This window comes from Notolepis coatsorum (assembly GCF_963971535.1).
Source record: "Notolepis coatsorum genome assembly, chromosome: 18".
NCBI lineage: Eukaryota > Metazoa > Chordata > Actinopteri > Aulopiformes > Paralepididae > Notolepis > Notolepis coatsorum.
Genome location: NC_140182.1, coordinates 90,829,990 through 90,842,281, shown reverse-complemented (window position 1 = coordinate 90,842,281; position 12,292 = coordinate 90,829,990). Strand labels below are relative to the sequence as shown.

General features: G+C 44.2%; 1 protein-coding gene across 2 annotated transcripts in view; it reads right to left on the bottom strand.

Moving 5' to 3' along the window:
- Positions 1-2,842: 2,842 nt before the first annotated feature.
- LOC311245521 (glucoside xylosyltransferase 1-like) overlaps positions 2,843-12,292 on the bottom strand; it is a 29,597-nt gene continuing 20,147 nt past the window's right edge. For both annotated transcript variants that reach the window (XM_084335390.1, XM_084335391.1), the window contains 2 exons: positions 9,823-9,995; positions 2,843-7,140 (listed from right to left, as the gene is read on the bottom strand). In XM_084335390.1, coding sequence (XP_084191516.1) covers positions 6,997-7,140; positions 9,823-9,995 — 317 coding nt within the window. In that variant the 3' untranslated portion in view covers positions 2,843-6,996. The remainder of the gene's footprint in view (positions 7,141-9,822; positions 9,996-12,292) is intronic.

The window sequence follows — 12,292 nt, the reverse complement described above, 5'->3', positions numbered from 1 at the left end:
GGCCTTTCGCTTTTGCTAAGTGAAGTGCCTCTGTGACCGCAATAAGGGCCGTTTGCCAGACTGATTAGGGTCTAAGAGGTCATTCTGTAAGAGATAAGCAGTAAGTTGGTTGGATACAGCACGTCCAAGTGTTTTAGAAAGGAAGAAGAGAAGAGAGACAGGACGATAGTTGCCTATGACGGTGGGGTTCAGGGTTTTTTTTTTATGAGGGGCGTGACTCTGGCTTGTTTTAGGGAGGTGGGGACCACCCCCGAGTTGAGTGAGGAGTTGATGGTTGCAGTAAGGAATGGGAGGATGTTCGGTGCTATGGTCTGGAGGAGTGGGGAGGGTAGCTGGTCCAGCTGGCATGTAGTCGGACGGTTCGACGTTACCAGTGTCAGGGTCTCGGCTTCTGTAATGGGAGAGAAAGATGACAGAGTGAAGGATGAGGTTCTCGATTCAGTGTTTGGAATGGGTGGGGGTTGGGAGAAGGAGCTGCGGATGTTCTCCACTTTTTCCTCAAAGAAGATTGCAAAGTCTTCGGCAGAAAAAGATGAGAGAGGAGGGGGTGGGGGGGAGTGAGGAGGGAGGACATGGTAGCATGCAGTTTGCGAAGATTCTTGGCAAAGGCCTCAACCCTATGGTGAAAGAAAGAAGCTTTGGCATTAGTAATGGTTTTGTTTGAAGAATGTTAACAAGAGGTTGTGATATGTGTCGGTGTCAGCAGTGAGGCGTGACTTTCTATACTTCCTCTCAGCCGCTCTCGGGACCTGTCTTTGTTCTCTCACTGCATCCGTCAGCCATGGACTGGCTGGGAAACGGTGGGCAGGTTTCTCAACGAGGGGACAGAGCTTGTCGAAGGAGGTTGCAAGGGCTGAGAGGAGGGTGGAGGTTGCCATCTCTGTGGGGAGAGCAGAGAAGGTGTCACTCGAAGGTAGAGTGGATATTATGTCAGAGGAGAGGGTGGAGGGGGATAGGGAGGGCAGGTTGTGTCTGAGTGAGACGGTTTGAGCCAGAGATGTACCCCACCTGCTGACTTGTACACAATTTGTAAGTCGCTTTGTATATACGCGTCAGCTAAGTGACTAAATGTAAATGTAAAATGGTGAACACAATTGTAGAATTGTAAAAGTAGAAACAATGATGATGAGTCAATAAATGTTACTGTAGTAAGATGTGCTACTGTAGGGATCTGTTCCCTCCTGCCAAACAAAAATCTCATTCTGGAGAATGATGCAAATGACTACGCTATATTTGACCGTAAATCATTCATGAATTTATCCAGCTAATGAGCAACTCCCACTCACAAAACCCACCCAGATTAACTTGTGAAGCTCCTTTTCAACGGATTCATTTATTTGCTTTATCCACACTCGTCCAGAGGAGAGAACAGATTTAATTTAACCACATTTTGTTAAATGTAATGGTTTATTAAACGTTCACATTTGTGGCAGATAATTCAATCATAGACCTATTAAGCACAGCAATGGCCTATTTGTTTCATTAAACAAAAGATGAAATGTCCCTATTAAAACTAGGCCTATGACACAACAGTCAACGGTTTCAATATACCGGTATATAAGTTACTGACATGTAATGCAGAATGAGTTCATTATTTATTAGTTAGTTATTTCTGTCTATCAGCTTTGTGCAAGGCTGATAAATTGGAGCGCGAGACAGAGCTGAGACAACTCCAGGTTGCGTAAAAAACTTTATAAATAAATAAATAAATCCATGTATACTTGGGTAATTGATTAAATCGATCAATATGATTGCTTGCATGTAAACAGGGTCAGTCTTCTGAGGGCTTCACACCATGAACCAGAAATTGTGCTTGTTACAATATTAATAACATTTCATTAAAGGGATATTTTTGGAACCCTAGCCCAATTTCTTACTTACCAATGATGATATGTAATGGTAGTCCTTTCTCAGCACAATCCATGCCATTCGTCATACCAGCTCCATCTAGTTGGCCACAAACCAATGCAAAGTCAATGGGGTCGAGCTCCTGTCTGAGCAAGAGACTCACTGAAATTCACTATGGAATGTGCTGAGAAAGGTTTCTACCAATCAACATAAATCATTGTTAAGTAATAAATAAGGCTAGGGTTCCAAAAATCGGAACTATCCCTTTAAAATGCAGTTTAGAGGTTCATTTAAATGGCCTTTAACCCTTTCACTACCACACTACCAAATGGTTAACCCTTTCACTGCGACAATACAGAAGGTTAACCCTTTCACTGTCACACAACAAAGGGTTAACCCTTTCACTACCACATTAGACGGTTAACCGGGTAATTTGTAAAACTCCTGATCAAGGCACGACTCATTGTACGTTAAAAACACAAGATTCCCTTTCCCCCACTAATTGCAAACTACCACTTCTTATGCTTGGGAAATGTTGCTACTGTGATATTTTTATTGTAAAGAGAACATTGAAACATACCTCGTCCATCACTCATTCCAGGCAAGTCTTTCAATCTGCCTGTGAAGCGAGGTGCCAGAGGTTACTGGCACTGACGTCAGCTTCTTTTTGGCCATCTAATGACTCATTCTTCAGAAGTCTGAAGTCTTCACACACACATTGGTTTCTCATGGTCATCTCGCGGGTGCCCTCTTGCTCATCATGGCTCATGCTTTGTGTAAAGTCAGTGTGAGAGTGCAAGAGTATGTGTCTGCAGCGGGTCTCATCGTCGAGTCTTTGTAAATAAAAGGGAATCAGAAGCAAAACACAGATCATCTTACTAGGAACTACCAATCACCAAATTAAGCTTGTTTAGTCCAATTAAGTATGCAAATAAACCTATAACAAAAGTGGGATGTATAATATATTGTGTGCTTGTTTCGGTAAGATTGCTTTAAGGTCTTATTATTAAAGGAACACGCCAACATTGTGGGAAATGTGGTTACAGTCTTCTCCAATTAGGAAAAGGAGATAGATACCAATTTCCTCTGTTTAGTTTAGTTTATTTAGGATCCCCATTAGTTGTTACCACAGTAACAACTACTCTTCCTGTGGTCCTCTAAAAATTACATAACACATTCAAACATAAAATCATTGTACAATCAGAATAAAACAATACTTCCATGTACATTGTACAAGCAACAACACCAAAACAAAGAATAATAATGACGGTAAAGATAGTAATTTTTCTGTCTACATGAATGAAGCTCCACAGAAGTGGAGAGGTCACAGAGGTTCCAACTCTCCCCTACCACCAGACAAATACCCTAATTTGGATTAAAAAAGAAAAAAAGTATATCATAAAATAATTTCTTTCTGTAAAATCGCTGTTCTCAATTTCTTTTTGTTCTCTGTGCCAGAGTTTTAAGATAGGATAGTGGTCCGGTCCGTTTCTGCTTCAATCCATGTGTGCTAAGCTAGGCTAGCTTGCAGCTGGATAGCTTTCTATTGAACGCACAGAGGAAATTGGCATCTTATCTTCTTGTCTGACTCTGGAAAAGACGGAAGGCGCATTTCTCATAATGTTGACGTGTTCCTTTAAGCACATTTTTGGCACGTGGCTTTGATAAGGGTCTTACTTTGAGAGAAGTAATTTTGCCTGTTTACAATTAGCAGCATTGAGAGCTGGTTCCCTAGGGCTGATAACATTGGATTGATTGATTGAAAATTGTATTAACAGATTGCAGAATGGGTACAATACAGTACAGCTCAATACACACAATTGTTAAGGGGATGCAGACCAGAGAAAGACTTTCGTCTACATCAGGGGGGGTTGGGACAACTGTACATTGGAGGGGGTTGGGTTTTGGACATTTACAGGGGCCAGTTTCGAATTGCAGTCTCCCGTAGGTGCTCTTTGAGAGTGGTTTTGAAGGTGGGTAGTGATTCACATTCCTTTACAGCTGTGGGTAGGGCGTTCCACATTGATGTGGCATAATTACGAAGCGTGTTTAGTCCCTTGTTCGAGCCGAATCTGGGTTGAACATGATTTGTGGAGCTCCCTCTGGTGTTGTGGTCATGGTATTCACTAACCTTTGGGAAGTATTTTGACATGTACATGGGTACCTTAGTGGTGTAGTGTAGGCCCATTGCAAGTTGCTGTACTCTGTCGTCTACTCTAAGTCATCCTAGGTTGTCAAAGTGGGCAGGGGTGAGGTGGGTTCTAGGAGTAAGGTCAAGCAGTAGTCTGACCAGTTTGTTTTGGATGCTTCTGAACTCCTAGAGGTTTTTATGCTAAACATAAATGTTTAAATGCGCTACCCAAGTGAAATATCACTTAAAATGATCTCGAGACAAAATAGTTTACCATTATATTCCAATTAGATCATTCACAGCAAACATTCAAGATATTTGAAAATGGCCACAGTAGATTTTCAAAATATGTATTTGCCATATAACTTCCAATAGTTTTCTTTTCAATAAAATGTTTGAAACATTGATACGAATCACAATCCTTGATTTCATAAATCAATAGTGCAAATATTTTTGCCAATAAAATAAGATTATAAACCAGAATTTAACCCCTTCACGTTTCAGATTTCAGACATGTTGGGAAAATGATGACAACATTCTAGTTACAGTATGAGAAATTGGCAAATTAAGTTGCACACCAAACACCACCCTGAAAATGTTGACTGTTGGTAAACCTGCGACAGTTAGCTACATTCCACATAAAATGTTGATTTATTGTTTATGTACAGTAGACCCGTTACTCCAAAAATACCAGCTATGGGGGCTTACACACTGGGGACCCGAGCCCGGATCAGAGTACACTTGACCCCAAAGTCCAAACACTGTGTACCGGATCAAGGAACCGCCCCGGTCCACTTAAAAACGTGGTCTCGGTACTCGGGTAGGGAACAACATTACTAGTGTGAAAGCTGGCTGGCAGGGGAGTGGAGAGAGGGGGGGGGGGGTGTACTCAGGCGCGGTACAAAGCAATCGTACCTAATGTGAAAACACCCTTAGAGATCATTCAGTCATGATGACTTCTAAATCTAATCAAAAGTGCTTTTTCTTTTCCAAGAGATGTCCATCAATAATAAATACTGATATTTCCATATTCTAAATTTTAAAAGGTTTCCATGAGCAATGTCATTCATCAGAATGTTAAAAACATGTACAGCATTGTTGAGTAGAGTAGCAATAAAGTACCTTAAAAGAAGTGCAGCCCTTTTCCACAACCTACTGTAGTGAGTGACTAAGACATAAGACAACCCATATATACTGTATATATATATATACACACAACAATTATATTATTGATTCTAATACATTTTCTTTTTAAGCTAGATTATGGACCATGTACTTAAGAACCCTTGCTGTATTCTTCTTAAGACCATAGACAATTGACCTCTCAAACCCGCCCTCTTTTCTTGATCCTCCAATCACAACGGTTGCTTCTTCAGACAAACCGAGTTTCTCAGAGGAAAGCAACACTTGTGATTAGAGGATCAAGGAAAGAGGGTGAGGTTTGAGATAGGTCCATTATATCATGTGATTGTCAGTTGTACTTCAAGATGAAAAAAAAACAAAAAAAACATTGCAACCCGATTGTCAGGACCAAGTACCTTTGTTGTACTTTTGTTAAGAATCTCTTGCAGGGAAAGGTGTTTTCAGTGCATTCCTCCCCTCGTGATGAGAGGCGTGATGTTGTCACCTGATTCACAGGATGGATGTGTAACAAGTCCAGTTGTATGTGGCAAAAGGTATGTATTCTACAGATACGACTTCCCCTCGAGACTTTCAAGTGTTCATGTTTGTAACGTGAGCTCCTGGGCCATCTTCACTGGAGGAAGCTGCAGGTCACCTCGCTCATTACTCCTCGCCAAGAGAGCTGCCTGGCAGGACGCGGTCGTTAATGGAGGGAGTGATAATGGTGTGTTCCATGGATCATGGTAGATACTAGAGGTCTTTGGCCAAGCAGCAAAGCCGCAAGTCGACACCACCCCCCCCCCCCCCAGGGCCATGCTAAAGGTTTAAAGTTGTGTAACCTTAAAAAGGGGGACTTCGCCAAAGAACAATGCCGATTTTGAACATAATCTCCCACCACACCACCAAAAACTCATACACACGTTCATTTAGTTTGACAGTTATTGAGAGTATGAGTCTGAATATGGCCACCGGTGATGTCAGGGACATTTAATCGTGTTGTGTTAATTACAGCTCAATGAGATGATAATGGTAGCAGTCCCTATAGGATTCAAGATTCAAGAGGTTTATTTGTCACATACATACATACCAGGGCATACAGTGAAATGCGGGCAAAGTATTGCTATTTTTTTCTCCTAATCATCCAAATATTTTCATGGAGCTATAATTAACACGACACATCCTGTCCCTTCAATGTCCCCGGTGACATCACTGGTGGCCATATTAAAAATCATATGCTCTCAATAACTGTCAAACTAAATGAATGTGAGCAAAGGGGAGTTTTTGGATTGCATTGTAGCATTGCTTTTTCTTTTGGCGACGTGCACCTTTAAACCACTCCCACGACCTGCAAATGTCAAATAAATGTAAAAATAAAAAAGTGTTCCGTGGGATTTAGCATCGCCCCTGGATCACCGCCGGGCCGAGTGGACGGTGCGCTGTAGCCTCTTGGTGAACAGGTGGCTGGCCCTGCCGCAGTAGGTGTGCCTGGATCACCGCCAGGCCGAGTGGACGGTGCGCTGTAGCCTCTTGGTGAACAGGTGGCTGGCCCTGCCGCAGTAGGTGTGCCTGGATCACCGCCGGGCCGAGTGGACGGTGCGCTGTAGCCTCTTGGTGAACAGGTGGCTGGCCCTGCCGCAGTAGGTGTGCCTGGATCACCGCCGGGCTGAGTGGACGGTGCGCTGTAGCCTCTTGGTGAACAGGTGGCTGGCCCTGCCGCAGTAGGTGTGCCTGGATCACCGCCGGGCCGAGTGGACGGTGCGCTGTAGCCTCTTGGTGAACAGGTGGCTGGCCCTGCCGCAGTAGGTGTGCCTGGATCACCGCCGGGCCGAGTGGACGGTGCGCTGTAGCCTCTTGGTGAACAGGTGGCTGGCCCTGCCGCAGTAGGTGTGCCTGGATCACCGCCGGGCTGAGTGGACGGTGCGCTGTAGCCTCTTGGTGAACAGGTGGCTGGCCCTGCCGCAGTAGGTGTGCGTGGTGTCCCGGAGCTCGGCCTCCAGGGGCAGGAGCAGCGAGCTCACCAGGTCCTCCCCGAACGGGTACTGGGAGGAAAACACACAAAGCCATTTGTCACTGTCAAGCTTCGAGACAAAATCTCACCGCGGCACATTTGATTTGGATCAGTCAATTCGGAGAGCTTTTTTGGGATAATGAATACCAATCACAGCGATAACCAAAGAGAGCAGGGTTTAGTAACGCATGGTGGCGTTATTGAAAACTCCGGGCTGAAGCGTCCGCGATATGCTTGATGGTTGTGCGCTTTTGTAATTTAAATGTCACAGAGTCAATAGCTGGAATAAAAGCAGACTGTACCGTTAATGCTACAGACCGAGGCTCTTTAGTCACATTCATGAATAAAGAAGCAGCTTTTTTACATTCCGAGGGTGCGCCTGCACTCTTTTTTTTTTACTGCCCTCATAGTAAATAAGAGGAAATCACTATTTTACGATGCCTCATTTGACTCCAGTTTGGCCAGGCATTAGGTCAACTCAAAGCACACTTTCTTTATTATCTTTCATACACAACAGCAGGCAATAAAGCACCATTAACCGTCTCCTATCGATTTTTATGTGGATGCCGGTGATGCGTTGTCCACATCACCATCATGGTGTCTCAACATAGCATCAGCACTAAAAGATTTTACTACTCTTCTGTGAGCCGGGCCGGGTAATGGTGGGGCCCTTTACTGCCTGCTCCTCCGCAGGCTGGGAGAGCCTGTCAGGGGAGACTGGCTTTGACTAAGGAGCTCTCGTGTGCTGGAAATGAGGGTTTCTTCCCAGAATTGCCTGCTCTAGGCACCAGGACTGCCGTCCTCAAAGGGACAGGAGAGGGAAGCTGGAACAACCGTAGTGACGGGAAGCACTGATGAGATGGGAGTTGAACCCACATTTAAAAAAGGTAGAATTTGTAATGTAATTGACTAATTGCACTTTGTTTACATCTTTTGTTTTTGTCTGATGTTTGGGTTGGGTTTCAGTGGGTATAGGGGAGGGGTTGCTACCGCTGGCCACACTTCAGCCTCTGCCAGGAGAGGTCTGGAGAAGATTCACAGTATAATAAATTACTAAACTCCAACCCACACATTAGACCAAAACAAAGGCACAGTACAAAGCAGGGCTCTTTTTCCTCGAGGTCACTGTGTGACAAGATTATACCTTTAGGCTGTGATCACATTGGACACTTTTTTTTAATGCACCCACACCTTTTTTCTGTTGTTTTCTATTGTGCAGGTCTCCTCCAAACTACGCGCCTAGAGCTTTTGAAATTTGAAGTGCTGCTTTTTCGAGCACTCAGTTGAAAAAGTTTAATTTAGCAGTGGAGCGCACCGACGTCAATGTCACCTTCTTGTTGACGGACCAAATCAAATCAACCAAGGGGAGGGATTACAAATCCGAGGTCTCTGAAGAGAAATCGACAGCAAAACAAACCAATCAATAATGGAGGAAAAGCTCATTTTGTCAGTTTCCAACAAACCTTGTTTTTATGACCAGGTCTTACCACGACGAGAGAAAAGCAACGCCTAGAGGGCTGTGAGCAATCAATGCTAACGGTCATAACTTATGTAATGTTAGCTGAGGTAGCAATGGTAATCAGTGGTATTGCACGTTTTATTCTCCATGTACTCCACCGCGCCTCACGTTTGAGCGCAAGAAAATGGCACCCAATCGGATCACAACCTTAAGCTCCCAAATTTACAGGATGAAATTCTCAAAAGTCAGACCGGGTTCTATTCCAGTACAGAGTACCGAGTACTACTCTCTAACAGGAGCTCTTTACTCTGTATTCATTTGCTTAAGAGAGTACACTTTCCCACCGCTATCCACAGCAGTGTGTTGGCGATCCACGCTGCTACTTCAAGACGTTATGCGCATTGTGCTTGTGCTGTCGGGAGAGACGGATGGCGGCGCGGGGGCCGAGTGCCCCGTAATGAAGCCTGCTCGTTTACTTAATGGCTGAGAACATTGCATCCCTCGCTGATAGTGGCCGGCTTGGGCCCTGTGGTGGTAATGGATGAAGGCCAGCTAATGAAGCTCCCTCCCTCCCTCCCTCCCTCCCTCCCTCCCTCCCCCTGCTTGCATGCCTGACCAGTGTGTTGAAATCTACAAGAAACGGATCGAAGGAGCGCCGCTGGTAGGTGCGGCGAAGCTGCTCCCCAGGTGACACGCGAGGCTCTCCGCTGACGGATGGGAGGCGTGTGGACAGTAAAACGCTAACGATTACAGCATCAGCGGCGCGCTGGAGGAAGGAGGGTGGGAGCCTGGGAGGGATTAGTCGGCTTTGGCTTGAGAGTGGAATGACAGAAAAGTTAAAGGGACTATTGATTTAGCATTTTTTCGCCGGCTGGACAGAAGCATCCATAACCATAATAGAGAAGCAAATGGCCTGGCCCTGTTGATGCAACTGAATATATGTTTGGCAAAATGTGCAGCTTTATATAATAATAATAAAAAAAAATAGAAATCTATGAACATAGAGACAGGAGTGGGATATATATAGGTCTATAAAAACCCCTCTTTAAATTATATTATTTTATACTATTTCAGGGGCGCTTCAACTGATGCTGCTAGTGAGCTGGGCGTAGAGAGGGCTGAACACTCTCTTACAGCACACAACCTTTATACGATAAAGTAAGCCTTACGCAAGTCAACAGAGACCATGGTGGATGGTCCAAAAAGGACACTTTTAGAAGAAAATTTTACTTAACTTGAAATAGTTATCATTACCTTGTGGATGGCCTTGTACACGGCACGGAACGCTGGTTGCTTGTCGTCATGGTAAACACCTCTGTTGCCGTGGAGAATGAAGACACCTTCTTGCTCTGCTTGGCGACAGTTGCTGCCGTAGATACAGTGGTCCGGACGGTAGTTCCATTGGCATGGGAACACATGGAGACATTCTGTAGGACAGAGAGAGAAGAGGGTGTTTATAACGGTACAATGAATGTAAACAGGTCGCAGCGTGTTCCTTTAAATGGGAATGGACATTTGTCTTTGTAAAATGTACAAATCAAGGCACTTAATGAAAGAGGCCTAGAGGAGACATACGAGGAGACATAACGCCAGAGTAACACCCTGGATCACCGAACATATGCATTCACTTAAGAGGGAATGTTGGAGAAAAAGCAAACTCACCCGTCTACCTACAGATTTTAAAGCAATCTACAGTTGCCTACAACAAAGCCTTGCATTTGGCAAGGCAGGCATATTTCTCTGGCATTATTAATGAGAACAAGACAAATGCCAGAGTCTTGTTTTCCACCATTGAACGTCTTTTAAATCCCCCCCAGTTGCTCGCTGCCACTAAAGCTAAGTGTAATGAGTTTGCATCCTTTTTCGATAACAAAATTCTTAACATTCACGCTAGTATTATGAGTGATGCTCCTAGCACAAACTCTCAAAATGCAAATGCCGCTAATGGTGCTATATGCAACAGTGTAAATCACTCCAGGGGAAGTCCAACATCATTCTGTGCAATTGATGAAAAGGAACTCCGCAAAACCATATCGCAAATGTAATCATCCTCCTGTTCATTGGATGCTATTCCCACCCCCTTCCTCAAAGAGGTTTTAGACTGTGATTGGAGATATCCTTAAAATTGAAAACAGCTCTCTCCAATCAAGAGCTAACAGAATAAAGACACTCGCAAACAAATACAGAGGACTCGCGTGTATACTTGTGGAATAACACGACACAGCAGAGTGTAATATCAGCGACGCAAGTATTTCTAGGGGTGGCAGCAACACTGGAAACTTTAACACCACACAACACTTGCAGATTAATCATGGAAAGGGAGTATGCCGAGTTCATATGTGCAACGAATGCCAAGAGGAAACGTTTTGCTGCAACAGCTAACATAGCTGGAAACCATTCAGAAGCGCGAGAAACTCCCTGCAGACAGTAACAAAGCAAAGCTGAAGAAAACTGAGAAAATAACCACATTTATTGTGCTGGACGACCAGCCCCTTTCTGTTGTTGAAAATGTAGGTTTCCGACATTTAGCCTCACTTCTTGTTGCCAAACAGTCATTTTATCTCGGACACGGCTATCTCAAATAAGTATAATGTTGTGTTTCTTTTTCAAATGTAGCCAAGAGTAAAGACCCTAACCCTATCAAAATAAAAAGCAGCAGCACTATTGCATAACTGAGTATGTATTTCTTCCTTTAGGGGAGTTTTTGATGTTTTATAGATGGCTAGGTTAAATACAGGTTTTTGTTTTTTAAGGTAGTATCGGATGGGTATCGGTATTGGCAGATACTCAAAGCTGATATCGGTATCGGACATGAATAAGTGGTATCGTGCCATCCCTAAAAGAAACTGATACAACTGTGTTGTAGTTGTTTAGCGTTGATTTCATCCATGCAACTATGTTGGTGGTTATTGTTTATTGACTCTATAGAACTGTGTTGGTGTTTAATTTTTATTCCATACATACAACCGTTTACCTTTTATTATTGACTTAAATTGTTAATCCCTGTCCAATGTGACTACCATCACAAAAGTGATGCTACTTAACCCTCCTTCTCGCTCTCATACATTGACAAAACCAATGATGATATGACAAGGACATGAAAATGGACATTTGTGAAATGTTCAAGTTCCTGAAGCATGTAATGTGTATTACTTTTTTTTTTGTATTCACTTTTTCTCCTTATTTTCAATTTTTTCTCCCATCCCAATTTCGTGTTTCCAATTCTCCCCTCCCCTGTCTTGAACGTTGCTCGCATATGCCCCCCACTGGTCGGTTGTAGGGAGGATAGAAGCCTTGCATCACGTGTCCCCTCCGGTACACGAGGAGGCAGCCTGTCACATCTTTTCACCTGCCAGCGCGGACTCTCATTGGCGAGGTGTAACGTGTGGGAGGCTCACACTACCCCCGCTATTTCCTGTCTCTGCTGTGCAGGCGTCCCCCAACTGACCTGTAGGAGTCGCTGTCCACAACGTCCAGATTACCACCCATCGACTTCCACCTGCTGACTCTGCCAATTGAGCCAGTATGACGGCCGGCCCAAGCCGGAGGCAATGCTGACACACGGATTCGATACCGGAGTCTCTTGCATTGGTGACGAGTGCAATTGCCGCTGCGCCACCCAGCCGCCTGCACTTTAACTTTTTTAATGTTTAATGTTTTTAACATTTGTGATATTTGTGATATTTGAGGGCGGCTACGTGGTGCAGTGGGCAAGGCACTCACC